Source organism: Pristis pectinata, chromosome 14, assembly GCF_009764475.1.
Source record: "Pristis pectinata isolate sPriPec2 chromosome 14, sPriPec2.1.pri, whole genome shotgun sequence".
Taxonomy (NCBI): Eukaryota; Metazoa; Chordata; class Chondrichthyes; order Rhinopristiformes; family Pristidae; genus Pristis; species Pristis pectinata.
In genome coordinates this window covers 31290393-31314313 of record NC_067418.1, presented here as the reverse complement: position 1 = coordinate 31314313, position 23921 = coordinate 31290393, and the positions used below count along the sequence as shown (strand labels likewise).

Here is a 23921-nt window from a genome sequence, read left to right as displayed (position 1 = left end):
CTGCACAGAGAGAATGTACAAACTCCTTACAGACAGCGGCGGGAATTGAACCTGGGTCGCTGGCGCTGTAATAGCATTATGCTAACCGCTACGCTACCATGCTGCCCAAAGACTGCGTCCCACTATATTGGGCAGGTTGCACTGCAGCGTCTATTCACAGGCACGATCCCATTACAGATCAGCACGGGGGCTTTGTCCTGCTCTGTTTCCGACCTGGGCCGGTTCACCCCTCTTCATCACACCTGGTGGTTCCAAGTTCCCCTGGAAGCACCATATAGATACTGAACTTTATGCGGATGCCCTATTGGCATAGTCCGCAGCAGCCCAGAACTCCTGACCTCAAGCAACCCTGCAGCCTCAGCCTCCAAGCAGCCGGGTAACAGGCGCATGCCACTGTGCCCGGCAGCGAGTATATTTGAGAAAGATTAAAAAGAGCTGAGGAAGTATGTTTTGACTAAAGGATAGTGCAGGTGTGGCCTAAAGTAGGCAAATGAGCATTTAAACTACTGTAATTTGAAGGGCCACAGACTAATCTGGAAAGTAGGATTATCCTAAATAGATCTTTTTGACTCGCATGGGTTAAATTTTTATGATTCTACGTTAATTATTTTTTACTCAATACTTGTATAAGGCAGAATTTTCAAACCTTGCTATAGGACAAAATCAAACCTACCTTGTCTGAACAAGGTACAGTTTTATACAGAACAAAGAGAAGCAAGTTCCTGTGGCTCTTCTAAAGTCAGCCACTCAGAGGGATACTCCATAATCCTATAACGGCTGTTAATTGCTTGGATCATTCAGGCTTATCACCTTTCTGCTCTCAGTTGAAGTAATTTCTTGGTACTTATCAAGATTTCACTGGTATGAATCATTGTCAACTTGCTGTAACTTAATTTTAAAATAATATTTCAAAATCATATTTTCCTAGTCTATTTTCTATTTTACAGTTCATAGAAGAACTGTTGGATAATTGCTTTTCAAGATAAAATCCCAAACTATTTCCTTTCCTAATCAAATTTTTAACAATAGTAATGAATTTAGTGGGTAGAAATACATGGAATACTTAATGTGATCTGACCAGTGAGTGGTACAAGGTGATCAAATGACACTGCAGGTAATGCAGAAGAATCTGTGTATCATCTATTAATTGCCTATTGATTTATGATGAGTTTGATCTTAATTGTTATTTCTTGCATTTGTTTCAGGCAGAGCTACGTTCATACATGAGTGATCCTGAACTTGTATCAGTAGGAAGTGGCTTCAATGTGACCACAGCTGGAGCCTTGAGACTTGACAGTAATTTGCCTGGTAGAGGTAGGTTAGGGTGCTAGCAGAATGACAAAGAGACCCGTTTCCTCGTATTGTTGGTGTCTCACCACTCCTTAACACTTTGATTTCTTGTGCTGGTGTGGTTCAGTGTGTGCTTTCAATGTCTAATTCTTTCTTCAATTATGAGTCTAAACTCTGTGAACCACAGTGAAAGTAATTACTGCCAAATCTAATTCTAACTGTGTCAGATGCCCAGGTATGAACATTTTCCCCTCCTCGCTACATGTAACTTATCGACTTAGCTGAGACTAGCCAATCTTAGAAAAAACTGAGATCAAACCTGAGATTTAATTGTTTTCTGTTGCACAGCTGGTTATCTTTGCTGTAATCAGTAGAATTACTGGAGAAGAGGTATTGCCAAAGACGTGAACAGTTGTTCTTGTGGAGTTAGAATACTCAACAGGTTGGCATCTACATTCATATCATGGTGAAATTCACAGCATAGATTATCAACTTTCCAGAAGGCAAAAGAGAAAATAAAAAACAGCTTGTAGTTTCCAGTACCTAGGTTCAGAGTTGCAATGGAAGAAGTGGGCTGTCAATTCTCAGAGACCAGTAGGATGGGAAATAATTCAACAGGAGTAGCAATCAACTCCACGTGGTCTTGCTAACATGAGTCAAAATGTTACATCTGAACAGATAGCTAAAATATGAGGGGAGTTAAGTGGGATACTTATGGGAAATGTTTATTATACACACAATTTTTAATGTATTAGCAATAATTTAAAGCTACGTATTTCTGGTAGCTATTTCAGTTCAAGTTTATTATGATACAGCCTGCACAGATTTGGCATTTTCCTGACACTGGAATTATGGACTTGTACACACATTCATTGCTCTGCTATTTTTTTCTTGCTCTAATCTATCCCTTGAATTTCTGTACCCTTGTAAATCTCTGGACTGTCTTATTGACATTTGGTCCCACAAGTAGAACTTGTCAATGCCCAGCCTGCCCATATGTTTATTGTTTACTTATGAAAGCTTTGAATGCAGGCTGTCTGACTTTTGAAGACAGACATGGACGAGTTGGGCTGAAGGGCCCACTTCTATGCTATACAACTCTATGACATCATAGTTGAACACAGTCTTTGATATCCACACAATCCTGTATCCAAAAGATGTTCACTTAATCAGGACTGGTAACCCTTGGCAATGTACAGTTTGACTGGCTTGGGAGTTACTAATTGTAGTGTCCTCTCCATTAGCCCAGCTAGTTTCAGCTAATTTATGAGACTGGCAGGTAATTCTGCAGTCCTCAGCCATTAAATCTGCACTACCAAATTTCCACTGCATTTTGGTACTACTGCTACTTGGTATATATTCCCTTTTTCCTGAAAATGTAATTTTCAGAAAACCTAATTTTATTTATGATGTTTTCAGGGGTGTCATCATCTAATTCAGGGCTGCAACAGTCATCAACCATAGCCTCTTATGTCACGCTTCGGCGGAAAAAAGATGAAACCAGCTCTAAGGTAAAACTGTTTATAATCTGTTGCTTTTTAAATTTTTTTTGCAATTCTTTCTTGCACAATAAGCTGGATATAAATAAGGGGTGACATTATGAATGCTAAGTCTCATGATATTTAGTTGAGCTATGAAAAGCACTCAGCAGTGCAGTTTTGTGTTAAACTTGGGGTGAGTGAAGCAAAAATATTTTGAGTTACTTAAACAATGGGGTGAGATTTTGTGGATTCCAGGAAAAATTCAACTGGTGATTGTAATTTCACAAGACAGATTGAACAAATACATTGTATCCTAATTTGGGCTGTGGTAGATTCTCCTGCAATGTATTAGGACTAATGAATTAAATATAACCATTGAAAACAGTTCTGAGGACATGTCCAATCTGTTGTAAAACAGCATAACCAGTTGCTAATGAGATCCCCTTATTGTCCTTGCTTTTCAAAAAAAATTGTTCCTATACATTTGAGGAAATCATTCCAAATTGAAGACTTTGTTAAGTATAATCAAATAGATATATAGCTATATTTGCTGTGGTTTACATTGTTGCTTTGGCACTTAATTGCCAGTATAAGCAAGAATTTAAGAAAAATGAAGTCAGTGTGGTTTCCTTATGCAGATGAGCTCAGGACTTTTGAGGGAAGAAAACTACATTTTATTCCTCTTTGAATTCAGATTCTGATCCTCTTAAACATTCTAGGATTATTTCTCTTTCCCTTTTAGATTAATGAAAACAAGTTATGATATAAAAGTTCAAATTAGTCCATGTATTTTTGGGTTATGCATTTCTTGACAGAGAACTTAATGTAGATTGTTTTCTTTTATCCTTGGGCTATGTATTTCCCATATATTGAAGAAGGAATGTGCTGTTCTTTGGCTTCTGCCTGAGTTGTTATGAAATGCACTTAGTATTTTGTTGAACATTCCCATTACCCACTATCTTTAGGGTGGCTCGTGAAGGTCCTCTTCTGAGGCTTTTATTGTGCAACCCATGTGCCTCCTTGACCAGCTGTGCCCTAGCTCTATGCTTGGGATCTCATCAAGTGCAGATCCAGCTTTTTATACTGTCTCTAAATTACTTGTCTTTATCTGAGCAGGTGGCAAGAAGTGTGAAATTAAATGATGATGCACCTTCATTATTATCTTGCTATTTCCAGCTGCATAGCTAGTTCATACTACTTGAGTATCTGAAAGTACATAGCCACGAGAGTGATTTTTTTTTCAGGGAATAGAAATGCTATGAGCTGCATGCTTAAATTATCTGCAGCTTGTAATTCAGAAATGATTGCAGGATGAGAAAGTGGGATATGAGATTAGATGCAAGTTAACTTCAATGTTTTCAGGTCTGCCATTGATTAGTAATAGGTATATATCTGCAGACAGATAAATTGCATCATTTCCTCCTGCAAGAAAGGAGGAGGTGCAACAGAGTTTCATGGAACTTGCTGATGTTTGTATATTGAATGACTGGTAGGGAATGGAAGCTGAGAGACTGAGTGTGACAAATTCCTGGTACATAAAGGTGAGGTGAAGTCTGTGTATGTTTGACACAGGACTTGAAGGATTGTTGATAGGTAAGGAATGGGAACAAGTTGAGTTGTTACATGTCTCAGGCTTGTCTGTCAGTTAGAACAATATATATTTATGGTGCGTTCACTGAAAATGATGCTTGTGAGACTTTTGAACCAATCATTTAGCAGCCAGGATCTCTGGACTAGTCTGCTGATACTGAATTATGTGTTTGCAAAATTTCATGCATACAAGTTATCTCTATCCACCTGTTTCAAACACTTCACTATACCACCTGACCAATTTGAAGCCTGCCCTGTACCTTGATTTTCTATTGTCTACTTTCCCAGGTTAGATTCACATTTTGCATGACTGCCATCACCTGTTCCAGCTACACTGCACCTGCATTTTGTGACATGGGTTTCCTTCAGGCAGTGCAGGCTGACCTCAGCTGGTGTTAAGAAGTTGTGATGTTAAACCACTGACTGATGCATGAAACCAAACAGCAGCAATTTTTACACCAGCAGAATATAGAAATCATTATGCAGAGCAGATGTCGCAATATCAGCATGCTGCCTGCATTGCAGTCAACGGGTCTAGGTTAATCATTATCGTGATCTCTCCTCCATCTTCAAACACAACCTGATACTTCAGCCTGAATCTTCACTGATGCCTACTTAATCTGGCATTATTACAAAGAGGAACATGGGGGCAATTGTTCCAGCTTGATTCTGATTTTTATATTTTCATTGAGTGCCTCATCTGTGTCACAATGATCCACACTAGTAGAACAATATCTCCAATAATATTCTGAAACAGATTCAGTTGACTGCTGTTTAAAGCAAGGTGATTTGCTTCCATTCTGAATTTGAGAGTTCTGAGGTGACTGATGGGGTCAGTGTGGGTATTGCAAACTCTTCCACAGATGAGACAGGAAGGAGTTTACAAGGTGGGTGGGTACTTTGTCAGGTGATGTACTCCCGCTGCCACTTCTGCAGGACCTCTGTGTGCTCCTGATATATGGTCTCAAGATTCTCAATACGATCTGAACGTTCCTTCTCCACTTTGAGTGGTCTTGCTTCAGAGGTTCCAGGAGTCAATGGGGATGCTGTATTTCTTCAAGGAAACTCTGAGCATAAGCTTTTCCTCTGTCTTCGTGGTAATCTTCTAGCATGAAAGAGCTTGATATGAGATGTGTGAGTTGGGAGTCTGGAGTTGGGTATGTGAATAGCAGACTCAGAAAATAGGGTCTCGATACTGGGGATGCCGGTCTGGGAAAGGATGTTGACAATGGTAAATTTGGAGGATTTTACAGAGGTATGTTGAACAAGTATTTTTCCAGTACCTTGAGATGTTTGCTGTAGGTAGTTTGGGTCTCAGAAGCATAGGATGGCAGGGACAACCACTGCCTGGTCGGCCTTGCGTTTGTGCCACTCTGGGGTCTTGATCTTCAAGTACATTTTTTGTCAATCAAACAAAAGCTGTGCTGGTGCATTAAAGGCAATGGTGAATTTCTGCATCAATATCTGCCTTCACTGAGAGGAGGCTCCTGAGATATGGGAAGCGGTCCTCGTTTTCCAAGGTCTCGTAATGAACCTTTACTTTCAGAGTGCAATAAGGATAGTTTGGTAGATGGCCTTTGCGTGGGGCGTGTTGAATGTAAGGCCCATCCTCTCATATACTTCAGTGAACAAGTCAACTATATTTCAGAGCTTGTTCTCTCTGCAAATGCAAGAATTGTCTCATACTGCTCAACCACTGACATTTGGGTGAACTTAGTTCCAGAATGTAGTCTCCCATGAACAATTTCCCACTCATTCTGAAGACCAGCTCCACACCGAAGGGCAGTTTGTTTCAGGTGAGGCGCAACATTGCAGCTGGGTTCTGACTACACATCCCAGCTTCAATCTTAGTTCAGTTGTCTTATGCAGTTTGGTACTTGTTTCCTTTGTGTTTTTATAGTTCGTAAGATCTACATGCACCCATGTTTTTCTTGACCCAAAACGTGGACTGTCAGTTTCCCTCCATAGTTGCCACCTGACCCTCTGAGTTCCTCCACCTTTGTGTGTTGCTCCAGATTTCCAGCATCTGCAGTCTCTTGTGTCTCCATGTTTTGTGGGTCTTTCAGACTTGTGAAGACTATGATCAAGTTGTTTCTCAAAAGTGTAAAAGCCTTTTTTTATATGCTAGTCCCCCCCCTAATTCTTTTCTGGCCATAGAACTGTACTTCAAAAGCTGTTTCTCAGATAGTATATTTGGTACACCAGTCTGCAGTGTTAGCGAAAAATCTTTTGAAGGGTTGGCTTGCAATCTGAGCTACATGTCATCATTGACGGTGTATTCTGGGGCAGCAATTTCACTGGAGTAGCTAAGGGTCACTGATAACCTTCCCAAAGTACATTTGTGAGCCAGCTAGGTTCTTGCAGTTTCATGGTCAATATTACTGATACTATTTTTGTTTAACTACTAGATTTTATTTAATTAACTGAATTTAAGTGTAATGACTGAGATATGGGATACGGTCCTTGTTTTCCAGGGTCTCAATGAACCTTCATTGTCAGAGTGCGACATAGTGCAACAAGGATAGTTTGGTAAATAGCCTTCATGTTGGGCATGTTGAATTTGTATCTTTGAGTCATCAGTCCAGCCTTTGGCTAGCTAAGACTAACTTTATCACTCTGCTACCACTCCAAATGAAATTCTGGCAGAAAGATTCAGCAACTCATTTTAGGCAATTCTGCAGCTTCAGCAATAAAGGCTTTTTTTTTTATATAGAAGTATAAGTTTTTTGAATAAAGTTACATGAAGTTTTATGAAACTCTTGTTTTTGTACATGATTTATTAATATATATAAAAAAAAATTCTCATCCACTTTTCCATCTGCCATGGCTGCAGGAAAGACCAAAGAGTGCCTTGGAGCGTCTCTACGGAGAACACCAAAGAGGTAGAATGAGTGCAGAAGAGCAATTGGAACGCATGAAGAGACATCAGAAGGCTTTGGTCCGTGAGCGCAAGAGAACATTGAGTCTTGGAGAACGGCACTCAAGTTCATCCCGAACTACATCCAGGCCATTTTCTGCTGATGTTGGCTCAGTACGTTGGTAGTAGTTAAGGAATGTAATATATAAAATAGAGGATATGTATTTCAGAAGATTCTTTTTAAATAATTAGGCTGATGAAATTAATTTTCTATTCATACATTTAAACAGAAGTAATTTTAACAGATTAATCAATTGAGAGTTAAATATTTTCATCAGCTTTCAAATATTGGGAAGATATTTTGGTGTAACTGCAGGTAAGGTGGTATGAGTATTGTGTGGTTTGAGCAGAGCTTGAGAGTTATTGGAAGGATTTGGATTTGGAAAATAATTCACTGGAGAAAAGCTGTCATGTTCTTAGAACGTCCTTTCAGCATAACCCACATATTTAACCTCATGTATAGAGCAGCTTGAGCCTTTCCAAATCCATCCAGCAGTTTTATGACTAGTACCACTTTTTTATGAAATGGGAAAATGAAATTATTTTTGAGAACCATTTTTAGAACTTGAAAATGCCAAAAATGTAATATTATACTTGTAAAACAAAATCTATTTAAATTGAATTAGGAAATGTGTTTATTGTTGTTAAGTATTGTTGTCCTGAAGGTTTCAAGTAAAATGCTTTATTGATTCTTCATTTTTTTTTGAAGTACCTTAAATAATCTTGGTTGTGAATGGATGCAGACCTGTAATAATTGATGGTCAGGTTCCCTGCTGTTGATTTATTTGCATTTTCAGCTGAAGTTGCTGAGAAGGCTGTATTCTGGTACTGATTGTGCAAGCGTGGTAAGCAACAATGCTAGAACCAGTAGAATTAAGGTTTTTCTTTCCTAGGAAAGAAATATTGTAGGCAAATGGTGATCCCTCTCCATGACTACCTATGTGCAATTAACCCCGAGTGCTGCATTAGAAGCTTCAATAGACCTACCAATTGTATTCTGAACTATAGCTTTCGATGTTATTCTGTAAATCCTTTATATCTGAATCAATGCACAAGTTACCCAACTGTTGGCAATCTATCACCAATTTCTCTTGCTTTCATTATGAGCTTCACTTACTTGCCTGTAACATCTAACAGGATCCCTTGCTTTTTATGTATCACCAGGCCTCACTGTGTTTCTGTACGGCAATGCAATGTGCAATTTTGGTCATACAGTATTTATAGCTTATTTCAAATCCTCTGTCTTTGTCTTGTCTTATGAACCTAATGTTTAAAGTATTAAATCACTTCAACTCACCTTAAATCAGACAGCTAAATGGCAGTGACTTTAGTACCAATTTATTGCATTCCTCTGTGTTCTGACAGGCAAGAAGAACTGTGGCTAGTGGCCACATTGAAATCGAGTGCCCACATGATCAATCCTTCACTGCTTCCAGACTTGTAACCTTTCAGAATTGTACTGAGTTGGGAACACTGGATGCTGTGGCTTTGTTGCAATTGGTCAGTTTTGTTTTTTCTCCCCAAAATAAACTAAATTATATTTAGAATTGGCATCCGGAAGTCAATACTACCAGCTTACACAATTGAATATTGGCTGCCTGCTTTAATATCCAGATTTTTGCATGTAGATATTTGTTACAAAGGTCACTGCCAGAGTTCCAGAAATAACCAATTAAAATCTAACATCCAGCGGAGTCAAGAAATATTTTAATAGATACATATAATCTCTTTGAAATTGAACTTTAAAACAATTTTATTATTTTAGGTTATATTTACAGAAGTGCTCTAAACATGGTAAGCCTATTCTCTGCACTTTTAACAGATTTTGTATGAACATTTTCTGGATTACCAGCATTTGTGTTAAAATGAATGTTCATTTGTGAAATAACTGTCAGGACATCCAGAACAAAACTGTATACTGTAAATTCCCATGTATAAATTGCATCATCATTGGCAGCTCATTGTTTAAACATAGACGTGGACTGTGTGCCTGTGCCAGTTCTTTTTAAAAGACTTGTGCTATTAACCAAAACAGCCACTATAAAATTAAGGTGCAATTTATAATTGGATTTTATGGTGGCTAACAGCAAACAACATGGTTGTGAAATGTAGATGACATTTTATATTTAACCATACACTCGCAAGTTAAATGTAGTTTGATATATGAAAAAAATCAAATAAAGCTGTTAAGACGTTACTCTCTGATGGAATTTCTTTTTCATTTTGACTAATCCTTTTCATTATATTTCTGTGTACTGATGATTAACCCCATCACATTGAGGCCTGGTTCTGTGTACAAACTATTCATTGATTAGTGTTTTGCTGCAAAATAAAAAACAAGGAATCTTAGAATAAAAAAGTTGCATTTTATCTAATATTCTGGGAATGGATAAGATCATCTTGTGGGTTAATTGATCAGAAAACTAAATCTTGTCTTTCCTCTCTGCCTGTATGATAGAATATGTGACTTTGAAATGAAGTGATAAGATTTCTCTGCTTTATTTTTCCCCTCTTCCTGACATGTCACATTTGGTGCTTGTGCATTATTTATTCAGGAACAAAGAGTGGTTGAACCATTTGTTTCATATTGCCAAAATGGAATTTATGGCAACCGTCTAACCAGATGTATAAAAATGCTTTTAGTTGTTATTTTTCGTGTTGAGCATTTTGGACATCAGATATTCAGAGAATCAAAATTTCAGACATATTTTGTTTGTAATTTGGTAATTGCAAAAACATTTGCCACTATTTTTGAAGAACATCATCAGGCAATGTGAATGTCTGTCAATTTTTCTGTTTGAAATAAGTCTTTGGATGCTGTGGGTAATGATTTGAGTTGCCCATCTCTACAAAATGTGACTTTAGGCACATGGTATTTCCTTGTCTGGCTCTTGAAATTATCACTTTAGTTACATAAGTATTCTAGGGTATAAAATTTTAAAGTTGAGAAGAGTAAATTAGAGACACTTTGTTCAAACTATTTAAGCCAATGGAAGCCTTACTACTTTGTAACAAAGATCTTGCACTGGTGGAGTAATGGCTTACGCTTCTCCCTAGTTTACTTTCTACATCAATTTTCATCCAGGAGGTCTCACAATAGATGAAAAACACGATGATGCTGGAGGAACTCAGCAGGCCAGGCAGCCTCGGTGGAGAAAAGCAGGCGGTCAATGTTTTGGTCAAGACCCTTCTTCAGGACTGAAGATAGGAAAAGGAGAAGCCCAATATATAGGAGGGAAAAGCAGAGCAGTGATGGGTGGATAAAAGAGGGGAGGCGGGGTGGGCACAAGGTGGTGACATGTAAATGCAGGTAAGAGATAGTGATAGGCAGGTGCGGGGGAAGAGGGGAGAGCAGATCCATGGGGGATGGGTCAAAGATAAGGAGAGAGAGAAAACATCCCCTGCATCCACCTCCTATCCTACATCTCCCTCTTCACCCCTTTGCCACTCCCAACCTCTCTCACCCCTTTCCTCTCACCAGCCCAGCCCCTCTACCCCCTTTCCTTCCTCCTCTAGCCCCAACTCTAACCCTGGAGCTGGGTCTTTACCATCCCCCATGACCTCCCCCTCTCTGAAGCTGAGCGGTCTGATCTCAGCAAAGGCCTCATCTTCATACCTCTACGCCCCCACCTCAACAAATCATGTGCCGGCACGATGCCGAGCTCTTTTTCCACCGCCTCCAACTCCGTACCGCCTCCTTTGGTAAGGAGTCCTCTCCCCCTTCTAATGACCTGTTCTCCTGCCTCCAGCTCTCTTCTTCCACCTGGGCTCCCCCCATCGGGCCTGTTACCACCCCTGGATTTATTCATTGCCAGCTGTCGGTGTGACATCAGGTGTGTTGACTTTTCTGCCCCCCTCACCTACTCCAACCTTACCCCTTCTGAACACTCTGATCTCCACTTTCTCCGTACCAGCCCTGACATTGTCATCAAACCAGCCGACAAAGAAGGACTACCCCTGCAGACCTATTGTCTCCGCATGCTCTTGCCCCATGCCCCATGGAGCTTGTATCCTCATACCCGGACACTACCCTGTCCCACCCGCACCCCCCACCCCCAGTCCAATCCCTTCTCATCTACATTCATGACACATCACACACTCTCCAACTCTTCCATATCTTTAAATTCTCCGGTATGCACAACCTCATCTTCACCATGGATGTTGCTTCTTTCTTGACCAGAGACAGAACCAGTCCCCTTCCACTAGCACACTCCTCCGCCTGGCTGAACTTGTCCTCACCCTAAGCAACTTCACTTTCGATTCCTCTCACTTTCTACAGACTAAGGGTGTAGCTATGGGCACTTGTATGGGCCCCAGCTATGCCTGCCTCTTCGTTGGCTATGTTGAACAGTCACTGTTCCAAGCCTGCTCCGGCCCCATTCCTCAACCCTTTCTCCGCTATATCGATGACTGCATTGGTGCCACCTCTTGTACCCGTGCGGAATTCAACAGTTTCATAAATTTCGCCACAAATTTTCACCCAGCTTTCCAATTCACTTGGACTATCTCTCTCCTTCCTCGATCTTTCTGTCTCCATCTCAGGAGATTCCTTATCCACTGACATAGAACATAGAACACTACAGCACAGTACAGGCCCTTCGGCCCACAATGTTGTCTATCTCTCTCTATCTCTCTCTCTCTCTCTCTATCTCTCCATCTCTCCATCTCTCCATCTCTCCATCTCTCCATCTCTCCATCTCTCCCTCTCTCCCTCTCTCCCTCTCTCCCTCTCTCCCTCTCTCCCTCTCTCCCTCTCTCCCTCTCTCCCTCTCTCCCTCTCTCCCTCTCTCCCTCTCTCCCTCTCTCCCTCTCTCCCTCTCTCCCTCTCTCCCTCTCTCCCTCCCTCTCTCCCTCTCTCTCTCCCTCTCTCTCTCCCTCTCTCTCCCTCTCTCTCCCTCTCTCTCCCTCTCTCTCCCTCTCTCTCCCTCTCTCTCCCTCTCCCTCCCTCTCCCTCCCTCTCCCTCCCTCTCCCTCCCTCTCCCTCCCTCTCCCTCCCTCTCCCTCCCTCTCCCTCCCTCTCCCTCCCTCTCCCTCCCTCTCCCTCCCTCTCCCTCCCTCTCCCTCCCTCTCCCTCCCTCTCCCTCCCTCTCCCTCCCTCTCCCTCCCTCTCCCTCCCTCTCCCTCCCTCTCCCTCCCTCTCCCTCCCTCTCCCTCCCTCTCCCTCCCTCTCCCTCCCTCTCCCTCCCTCTCCCTCCCTCTCCCTCCCTCTCCCTCCCTCTCCCTCCCTCTCCCTCCCTCTCCCTCCCTCTCCCTCCCTCTCCCTCCCTCTCCCTCCCTCTCCCTCCCTCTCCCTCCCTCTCCCTCCCTCTCCCTCCCTCTCCCTCCCTCTCCCTCCCTCTCCCTCCCTCTCCCTCCCTCTCCCTCCCTCTCCCTGCCTCTCCCTCCCTCTCCCTGCCTCTCCCTGCCTCTCCCTGCCTCTCCCTGCCTCTCCCTGCCTCTCCCTGCCTCTCCCTGCCTCTCCCTGCCTCTCCCTGCCTCTCCCTGCCTCTCCCTGCCTCTCCCTGCCTCTCCCTCCCTCTCCCTCCCTTCCCACATAGCCCCCCATCTCTCTATCATTCATGTGTATAAATCTTCAACAAACCCACTGATGTCCACAGCTATCTTGATTACAGCTCCTCCCACCCTGTCTCTTGCAAGGACACTGTCCCTCTTTCTCAATTTCTCTGCCTCCACCACATCTGCTCCCATGATGAGGTTTTCCACTCCAGGACATCCAAGATGTTCAACTTCTTTTCTAACCGAGGCTTCCCCCCCAACTGGTCGAGAGAGCTTGCACCCATATCTCTGCCATGTCCTGCACCTCCGCTCTCACCCCATCCCTCCCAGACCCAACAGAGATAGGGTCCCCTTGTCCTCACATTTCATCCCATCAGCCTACGTATCCAACACATCATTCTCTGCCACTTCTGCCATCAACGGGACCCCACCACCAAGCATTACCTTCCCCTCCTCACCCCTTTCTGCCTTTCGCAGGGACCGCTCTCTCTGCGACTCCCTAGTTCACTCCCCCATCCCGCATCCTGGTCCCACCTCAGGAACTTTCCACTGCCCCCACCAAAGGTGCAGCACCTGCCCCTACACCATCTCCATCACGTCCATCCAGGGACCCAAATAGTCCTTTCAGGTGAGACAGAGATTCACCTGCACCTCCCTTAACATCATCTACTGCATTCAGTGCTCCAAGTGTGGCCTCCTCTACATTGGTGAGGCCAAACGCAGACTAGGGGACCATTTCGCCGAATACCTGCGCTCTATCTGTAATCTGCATCTCCCTGTTGCCAGTCACTTCAACTCCCCCTTCCACACTATACCTGATATGACAGTCCTTGGCCGCCTCCACTTTCAGGGGAATGCCAAGCGCAAACTGGAGGAACGGCACCTCATTTTCCGTCTTGGAACATGAACATTGAATTCTCCCACTTTAGGTAATCCCCACCCCCTTCCACACAACCCCCCCACCATGCTTCTTCTCTTCCTCCCTTTCCTAGCCTTTTTTTACCTTTTATCTCTCTCTCCTTACCTTTGACCCATCCCCCGGTGGATCTGCTCTCCCCTCCTCCCCCGCACCTGCCTATCACTATCTCTTACCTGCATCTACCTGTCACCACCTTGTGCCCACCCCGCCTCCCCTCTTTTGTCCCCCTATCACTGCTCTATTTTTCCCTCCTATATATTGGGCTTCCCCTTTTCCTGTCTTCAGTCCTGAAGAAGGGCCCTGACTTGAAACGTTGACCATCTGCTTTTCTCCATGGATGCTGCCTGGCCTGCTGAGTTCCCCCAGCGTCATAGTGTTTTTCATCTAGATTCCAGCATCTGGAGTCCTTTATTTCTCTAGATCTCATAATAGATTGTTCACGTTATATGGAATAGCAGTGCATTGAGTTGTATTGTCTTGACCAAACTGATCTTGAACCAAACTGATACCAACCTCCTCCCCTATTTACACAGATAAAGTTAAGAGGTATATGTGAACAGATTTGGAGGCTGATACAGATGTTTCTAGATTGGTAGCTTGATATTAATTACATTTATATTGATCATTCATATAAGAGGGAGATTTTTCACAACGGTGAATGTAGGATATAATTGGCTCTTGCATGTAGTACCTTAACAGATGTAGTAAGTTGTAACACACCAACTTCTAAGACTGAGAGTAAACGATCAGTGTGTATTTCCATTCTGATGATGGGAATTATCAGCATGTAATTTTAAAGGTGCTCTGGGTAAGTAAATAGGTAATTGTGTAATTTTGATTAATTATCCAACCTCCTTCCCTTCAGGCTATTTCTGTCTCTAGAACCTACCTGACTTACTGAATGTTTTCAGAACATTTATTTTCTATTCAGATTTCCACACCCTTGAAGTTTTGCTTTCATTTACTGAGCTTCAACTCTGAGCCCACTGTGTTCTGGCAGCAGTACTGGGTACAATTCAGGAAGTGAATTATCTTTGGTGGGGACGATGTGAAGCATTACTAATGCATACACATTTGTTGAGCGGGTGAAGATGTAGTGATAATGAAAAGCAATCTTCAGACAGGCCTTGTAAGAGAGTGTTTGCTCAATTCTACCCTGGGAAAGGTTTACCAGCTGCATTATCTGGCCTCAGCTAATCTTTACTGCAGCTCATGCTGTTCCTTTTATTCGAGAAACCTGCAGACTAATATAACAAGGCTCCGTTTTTCTAGGCTATATTGCAGTATCTTCCTGATTTGTCTATGCATCTAAACTTCGTTTAAGATGCCTGCTTTGTGATCGAGGAGACTTTTGTTCTCATCATGGGTCATGACATTTTTCTTCCTCCTTGAAGAGGTGTATTGACTGCTGTGGATTGTCCTTACTTGGGTTGGCTTTTGCCTCTGTCCAGCTTTTCGTTACGAGGTAATAATGAGTCATAGTTGATTTCCTTAAACTGAAGGTATCAGGGTAGCTACCTGAAAAATGTGCATTCATCTTCACAGTCCTATGTAGCTAGTCATAAACACCCTGCATCCTGATGGAATAATGGTTCATGAGATAAATTAGCACAGTTACTCCATCTAGAATCGTGTAGAGCCATAAGAGTGAAATCAATGGCACCTTGAATTTGTGAAATCCTGTTATTTGAAAAATGTGGTTCTCTTTAAACAGCTGTTGCTACTTGTCCATGGAGCAATAGATAATGCTGCCAACTCCATCAAAAGCACATCAATAAGCTGCAATCAGGAACACTATAGATTGAAGGATTTTACACATGACCCCTGTGGCAGATTATATTGAATTTCTGAAGCATGAATGTTGAGTGTTTTGGTGACCTTGACAGCCAGTAACTTGCCATGATTGTTCTGTGGTTTAGCTGTTAATTACGGTATCCTGAAAGCACAATTTGTAGTCTGTCTGTCGACATCATTCAGTTGAGTCCAGGTAAGGTTCCTCAAGATGCAGTTTGCGTGCATGTGGAGAATGGGCAAAGTAGGAAGATTGCCCATTCATTCAGTGCTGGAGGGCTGATTATAAAGGCCATGGTGCATAATTTGAAGGAGTGTGGTGCTTAAATACTGCAGCATCGACTGATTAGAAAGACTTGCATTTATACGTATATTGCCTTTTATGTCCTCAAAATTGTCCAATGCATTTCTGGACAATTTCTTGAAGAATAATGTTCTATAAAATATGACAACCAAATACATTCATAGCATGCTCCTAAAAGCAGTAGCTTGACAAGGATAATTATTGGGAAAACTCACTTGCTCTTCAAAGTAGCGCCACATATACAGTATGTGATGAGAGAACCTAGGTATTTGAGCAGGGCACAAAGCAGCAAACCACTCTAAGGATATTCCAGAGAAAGCTGACAAATAAGAAAGTGGCAGATGAGCTGTTTATTGCCTCCATAGTCATAGAATTGTTATGATAGATGAGGAGGCCATTCGGTTCATCTGGTCAATGCGAGCAACCTGGCAGCACATTCCCATTGACCTATGTTCCCTATAGCTCTACAAAACTTCCTCTGTCAAGTGTGTCTCCACTTCCTTTCTGGAAGCAGTGACTGATTTGGTTTCTTTCAAGGCGATTAATTCCAGGTCATACCTACTCTGCACTTTTAAAAAGATGTTCTCGCAGCCTTTCTTATCTTTACCCAAATTTTTAATTCTCTACCTCCGACCCTTGAACCATCCACTGATGGGAACAGCTTTTTACTTAACTCATCTAAACCAGTCATAATCTCCTCAGCCTTTGTTCTAAGGAGGACAATGCAGCTTCTCCAGTCTAATCTCACTGCTGTAATTCCTCAACTTCGCAGACTGACAGGAGTATATAGTTTGATAAGGGATTCTTGAGAGCATTGAAGTGGAAAGCTGTTTGGGGAGTCGTACAAAATATTTTTTCATTTGCAAATTTTCAAAAACTTGCCTACCTTCAGTAGTATTTTGTTGCTGGGTAAGATCAGCCTAGGTTGTTGCAAGGTGACATTTATTGCCCAGAACCTGAAACTGCATGCAGATTCACCCACTACACAAAAGTGCATTTGTTGCTTTGAAGCAAAAATTGTCATTTGATTAAAACATTCTTTTTGATTATTTAAATGCACAAATTGAACCATAAGTAAATGTTTACACACTTTCACTGATATTTTCCAATTATGAATGTTGTCCAGAATAAAAATTGAAGTGCGGTTAACACCACTGTCTGTGGGCAACAGCAGGTGAGTATGTTTGCAGACGTCGCTACCTGAGAGGTAGTACTTATCTGCAGACTGCCCAGAAAGCAGCACATTGCTGTCTACCCCCACCCCCAAACACACGCACGTAAACACACCCTACAGTGCCTTGAATAGATTAAGGTTCCCATACTAACATTGTGAATGATAGACTTGCCACAGAACGCATGAACTTTAACTGTGTATCCGTTGAATAGCATGATATCTTAATTACTGCCAAGCAACCTCTTACACCTCAGAATTGAAGTGTGCTGTCACTTAAGAATTTCACCATTGAGATTTTAAAAAATCATCTTTTCAACTATTTAATTATCTCTGTTTATATCTCAATGTAATCTTTGTTTCACGTTTTTCTTCCAATGTCTGATTTTTGACATTCATCATTCTAGAGTACCTTGTTCAGACTCAGCACATTACTGTAGGACTTCAGTCTGGTGTGAGTTTACTGGTCCTGTTAAAACCGCGAGACCCTGTGCTAGTCACCACTTCATTAGAATCTCTCCTGGTGCAAAGGTCATAGAACTTAAATGGGTATGGTCAGGTCTGCATTTTATTCATCAATTTTAGTAAATTCTGGGTCATTGTACTGTTGCCACCCACTGAGCTATTTTAATTTAATATTATTTTAATATTTATTCCAGAGCTGGAAGGATTATTTCTTCTCCTTGTGATATGATTATTCAGAACAATCTTTCTAAATATCACAGCTATATAAAGACTGTTGATACATCACACATCAGCCTGTTAAAAAGAAAAGTGGATTAGTTTAATGAAGTTAAGATTGGTATAACACTGTGGTATGTTTGAAATATAAAAGAAGTCAATATTCAAAGTTGACTCTTCAGGTATGTTGAAGATTTTTAATATAAACAGAAAGCTGTTTCAAGATGAGTCAGTTAGTTAAAACAGATACCCACCATCAGGAATTTCGTGTCCTGGTGCTCAGCTCTGAAGTTAGGACAATTATATTCCAGCTCATTGTGCCTTTTCTCATAAAGTTTTCGATGTTTTAGGGAAAATATGTTCTCTGGATTTTTAAAATTGAGAAACGTAAATGGAAGTTCTGATACAAAAGATCATCAGGCTTGAGTTATATGTTTTAAATAAAAGCTGAGAAACTACCTGAGAAGAAACTTGGAACTTAATAGTCTGAGGATTGTAAGAGGAAACAAAGTATAGGGAAAATTAGGTCCCAGTTACAATATGAGACTGCAAAGTGCCAAAGATGTAGGAAAGAACAACAGTCCATTAGACTATAATTATGAAACAGGACGGGCTCAGTGTTCAATATTCTTTACTCAGAAGCGTAAAGTAGTGATGGCAAATTGTGCCAACCCTGGTATATAAAACCATAAAAGCCAAACCAGAAGGGGAAGGATTTGATTGAATGTATTTCCATTGCGGAATACATCAATTTCAATGCAAATTACATGCTGGTGCTGGAGAGGCTGATAACAAAAATCCAGGGAATTGCTGTGAATTGAAGGATCTTCTGTATGATGTATGTACTTGAATAATCAGTACTGTGATTTTGTCACTACACAGACCACCATAAATGCAATTCCTCAATATTACTTTGCAAAGCTGAAGATTGTGAATAATTTTGCCTTACAGTTGCAAAACACTTGCATTTCATGTCAGCAATCAGCATTTCTGGTCTTACACTGTTTAAGCTTAAGATATGCTGGTTTTGGGATCATTTAAATAGATTATGTGAAGTAGATTACAACTCTTGGCATCTGAAACACTTTATCAGGGTACTTTGACCAACTGTTTTTCACTGGGGAGGCAAGGAAAACCCTATGCTTGCAAGTAGTGCTGGAAGAAGATGAACAAGAATTTCATCTTAATAACCATTTACACCTTGAATTTATATGTTGCCTCTATCATAGTAAGTGATCAAAAGGTGTTTCACAGGAGCACCAGAGGGAGAGAAAATAGACACAATCTTTAAGAGGATGATATTAGGATGGATGATTGGAAGCTTGCTGAATTAGAGACATTTTAAGGAACATTCCTAAAGAAGGAGGAGATGAGTTTTAGCTAAGGAATTTGGAAGCTTAGAAATTTAATTTTTATCCTGATAAACATTTCCCTATCTAAAGAAATAGTTATTGCAGGCTATTTAATGGAATCTGTGTAATTGAAATTGACTTGCACCAACAGCCAGCTCAAACAGTGTAGATTATGAACAGTTATGAAGCTCTGAAGGACACCACAAAAGCAAATCTCCTCAGTACTTCACACACAACCTGTCAACTCCCAGGGCCACAGCTCAATAGCTACCCTGAAGTTCACTGTAATCAACATCTGTGAAGAACACCTTGGCTTCTCTACCGAGAAGAACTGAGATTGGTTTAATGAGAATGACAAGGAAATTGACAGGCTAATCACATGCAAACATAAGACATTCTTGGACCAGGAATGCCACGCTTCCTCAAGGAAAAAGAAGAGGCTCTACAAGCATTTGATGTCAAATGCCCAGTTGAAAATCCATGACCAAAAGAACAGATGGTGGATGGAGAGAGCCATGATGTGTGGGTTTTTCATGTGATGCGTTCTACTATCCAAACACCTTTAGTCTCAGTGTGGTAAGGGCCAAGGGTGACCTCATCAGGGACAGAGAGGCAATCAGTGCCCACAGGAAGGGAAGTTTCTAAGACATTTAAGCACCGCCCCTCTGCACGGGTGCCTTTGACCTCGCTTGGAGACTTTAACTTCATCAGTCGGGATCACAAGACAAGGGAGCAGAAGTAGGCCATTCAGCCCATCGAGTCTGCTCCAAAGAAAAGGGAAAAAAGAAAAAGAAATGAGAAATTGGTGGGGGGGGGCGCAAAAAAAACCCACACTATTCTAACCCCAATTTCCGGCCTTATCCCCATATCCCTTGATACCCCGACTATTTAGATATCTATCTATCTCTTCCTTAAACACCTCCAATGATCTGGCCTCCACTGCTGTACCTGGCAAGGGAGGGTGTGTAGTATAACCTGCTCAAATTTGGCTACCCAGAGAAAATAGTCCCTATTTCACATCTATTCCATAAAATGTGCTAGCCACAATAGTAACCAAGGGATTTACGATAGAACCATTCTCAGCAAAGACCAGTGTCAAATAAGGCTATGTCAGTACCCCAAAACTTCTCTCAATTTTTCTCAATGTCGTGTTGCACTTCACCTCCATTTAACTTCCCATCCTGTAGGAAACTGTTCAAGCTACAATCCAAGACAAAAGAGCACACAAACCTCAGTAGTCGAGCTGCAGTTTGCAGATTGTGATTACGCTTGCGCTGTAGCCAAGCTCCAACATATCATTGAATAATTCACCAAAGTATAAGAGAGGATGGACCTTGCACTCAACGCCTGCCAGACCATAATCCTTCACCAGTCTGCTCCTGTTGGACCACACCTCCCCTCTGACAGTAAAGGTTCCTGACAAGAAAGTGAAAAAAATGGGCTGCTGCCAATACCTCAGAAACCACCTCAAGGTGAAGGCAGACATGGATCACGAAATTCACCACCACCTCCAGTGTGCCAGCATAACCTTTGCTCACTGGAAGAAAAGGATGTTTGAAGATCAAGACCTCAGACCTGGCACAGATCTCACGTCTACTCAGCAGCTGTGATCCCTGCTGTTCTACATGTTTCTAAGACCCGGGCTACCGCAGCAGATGTCTCAAGGAAATAGAAAAATACCACCAATGCTATTTCTGCAAAACACTCCAACTTCACTGGAAAGATAAGTGAACGAATGTCAATATGTTGTCCCAGGCCAATGTCCCTAGCATTGAGGCCTAGTTACCTTCAGCTGGCTACTTTGGGCAGACCATGTCGTTGGACTGCCCAATGCCCAGCACCTGAAAAAAGCACTCTATTCTGAGCTCTGTCGTGGGAGGAGGTGGAGGAAGAAAAAGATTCAAGTATGTGCTTAAAGTTTCCTTGAAGAAATGCAACTTCACTGACTCCTGGGAACTGCCACCTCAGAACCCACAAAACCAGAGTAGAAGCAAGTCACCCTTGATTTTGAGGGCCTGTCTAAAAGTTGTGAACGTACAGCAGGATTGGGGAATTTGGACTGAACTAAGCACTAGTACCATCAAAAAGTTGAATCCACTGAGTTATAAACAGTAGCATTCTGTGTCCGCTGATGGCTTAAAATTTCAGTTGTGCCTCTCACTATCTGCTGCATCTGTGAGGGTAGGAAGTGGTAGCAATTTGTCATCAATTTTTTTGCAAGGTAGAATTCTCAATCAAATGAGGAAAGCCATTCTTTGAACCTACTGCTCCACCCAATACCAGAAATATCCTGCCAATCATTCTGTCTCTTATGCTTCATACTATTCATATTCTGAGATAAGGGAATGTACTAATAAAATAGCAGTTAAAATAGTTTCCAGTTTGAAAGTAGAATTTCAAAGCTGACTGTTCAAGTGCTGTTTGAAGATTGAAGCAAGCTCTCACTGGAGAGAAATACTGTGTCTGACCTTGATGCTTTGGAGGCTACCAATCCTTCAGTCTCTCTTTGTAACTGAGAATCTTCTTTTCTAAGTTGATTTTCCTTGAGTGCATCTCTTCAAGTTCTTTGCCTGGGCAGATTTGACTTGAGTCATTGTCCATCCATTCCCAACATGGAGGATACAGCTGGTTTGGATAATAGTGAATGAGAAACATTTCACTAACAAACTGAATTGCATAAATCCTAAAAAAAATGCTTGATTTCCAACTCGTAGAAAGGAATTTGACCAAATGTTCCTGGGAGTTTTTTTCTAGCATTTGTGTTGTTTTTAAAGGTATTTATTTTACTAAGTTTCTGCCAGCTATCAGTTTTCCAAAAGTTGTTTAATGTCCAATTGGGCTTGTGCTAAAGTTAGATTTTTACGGAAATACCATTTCATACCAAGTTCCACCATTAGTTTGTTATTATAACAACAACTTAAACACTTGCTGTGGCTAAAATCACTCATTTCAGCTCAGAAGTTCCTTGTTTTTTCTCGCTTTACTAATTCTGCAATTTTTCTTTCTTATTCTTAATCATTACAAAAAAAAATCTTGAAAAGTCATTGGTATGTGCACATCCAAAATAACAACTTGCCCTTTTGTCTGTTCTAATTGATTTGTGTTCCATCTTTCAATAGTGAAAATAATTCTTTTTCTACCTTGCATTCTAAAGCTTTCCAAAGTTTGTACATGGTTTATGCTAAAGCTGTTGAAGGCTGTGCTTTGCCACCTTTATTCCTTTGTTTTAGTAGTATATTGTTAGCATATTCACCCCAACACTGAAATCTACAGGTGTGATCAAGGAGTATTTCTACATAAACTTTTTTAAAAAAAAGCACGATTGGTTTGCATCCCAGAGAGAGACAAACCCCTCAGGAATGAATACCAGGTGTGAAAAGATGAATCCTCTGTGAAGGTATGATTGGCAAGGAGGGATTTTTAGAAAGCTATCTCCAACAGACATAATACTTGGAACACAGTCTTGACATAACCAACACCCTACTTCACCAGAGAACTAAGCCCAAGAGTGACTAAAGTTTTAAAGGAGGAACTCCACCCAAAAATTTGCAACCGTCTCCCATATCTAAGAAGGGGAGGTGCTGTATTCATGACCATCTTCAAGAAAGGAGAAATCCAACTGCGGTCATTGAGAAGGACCATGGCACTACTTTCCCTGTGGCAAACAGCAGGATGACTCAAGTACGATTTAACCAGTGTTTTGTAAATTTGCAAAAAAACATTCCAACTTTTATATTCTATGTAATATGCCTTCTTTACCTCTCTATTTGCCTGTGCTGCCACTTTCAAGGAACTATAGACTTGAATCCCAAGGTCCCTCTGTTCAGCAACATCCCTTGGCATTCCTACCATTACTGTATATGTCGTATCCTCTATTGGACTCCCCAGAATGCATCATCTCACACGTCAGAATTAAATTCCATCTGCCATTGTTGCACCCAACATCTAATTGATCTATAACATGTTGTCGGCTTAGACAATCTTCCCTGCTATCCAGAACACCAACTTTTGTATCACCTGCAAACTTGCTATTCTGACCTCCTATACGCACATCCAGATCATTGATATATGACACAAATGTGTTCATTGTAGCTTGGTCAAGGTGAGGTGCAGTCATAGAACTGTATATACCATCTGTGCCGTGCTTCAATTCTATGAGATCCCTTGAGGAGCAAAATGGTGCTATAACAGAAAGCAAGAATAGAGAGATCTCTTCCAGCCACAATCAGTTACAACCAGTACCAATTAGGCCAATGATCATCTTTTATCGATAACACCAAAATTAAATGGAAATTGTATAAGATATCTTTATTAGTCACATGTACATTGAAACACACAGTGAAATGCATCTTTTGCGTAGAGTGTTGTGGGGGCAGCCCGCAAGTGTCGCCACACTTCTGGCACCAACATAGCATGCCCACAACTTCCTAACCCACACACCTTTGGAATGTGGGAGGAAACCAGAGCACCCAGAGGAAACCTACACAGGCATGGGGAGAACGTACAAACTCCTTACACACACTGGCTGGAATTGAAGCTGGGTCGCTGGTGCTGTAATAGTGTTACGCTAACTGCTGCACTACTGTGCCTGCCCTATATTTTCAGTCAAATTTTCAGTCATAATTAGTGAATTTTTATGTAACCAAGCATTGATAACAAATGATGAAGAAATACCTGATTTCTTGCTGTGCAGAGCAAATCCAATCCGGATCATTACTGCCCAATAAGTGTGTTCTCAGTTGCCAACAAAATGATGGAGAATGCCATCGGTGCCATTAAATACCAATATCTACCAACCATTACTCAGTCTGGGTTTCGCCAGGACCACTTGGCTGTAGACTTCATTGCAGCCCTGATCCAAACATGAATCGGAGACAAATTCCAGAGATGAGTATTGACTCTTGCTACAGCTGGGGCTGAGTATTCCCA

The 23921-nt window shown here is 41.5% G+C and overlaps 1 protein-coding gene across 8 annotated transcripts in view; it reads left to right on the top strand.

Moving 5' to 3' along the window:
* Window positions 1-23921, top strand: part of plekha7b (pleckstrin homology domain containing, family A member 7b) — a 349242-nt gene that overhangs the window by 312908 nt on the left and 12413 nt on the right. For all 8 annotated transcript variants that reach the window (XM_052029063.1, XM_052029064.1, XM_052029062.1 and 5 more), the window contains 3 exons: window positions 1206-1314; window positions 2710-2801; window positions 7195-7392. In XM_052029063.1, the coding sequence (XP_051885023.1) occupies window positions 1206-1314; window positions 2710-2801; window positions 7195-7392 (399 nt within the window). The remainder of the gene's footprint in view (window positions 1-1205; window positions 1315-2709; window positions 2802-7194; window positions 7393-23921) is intronic.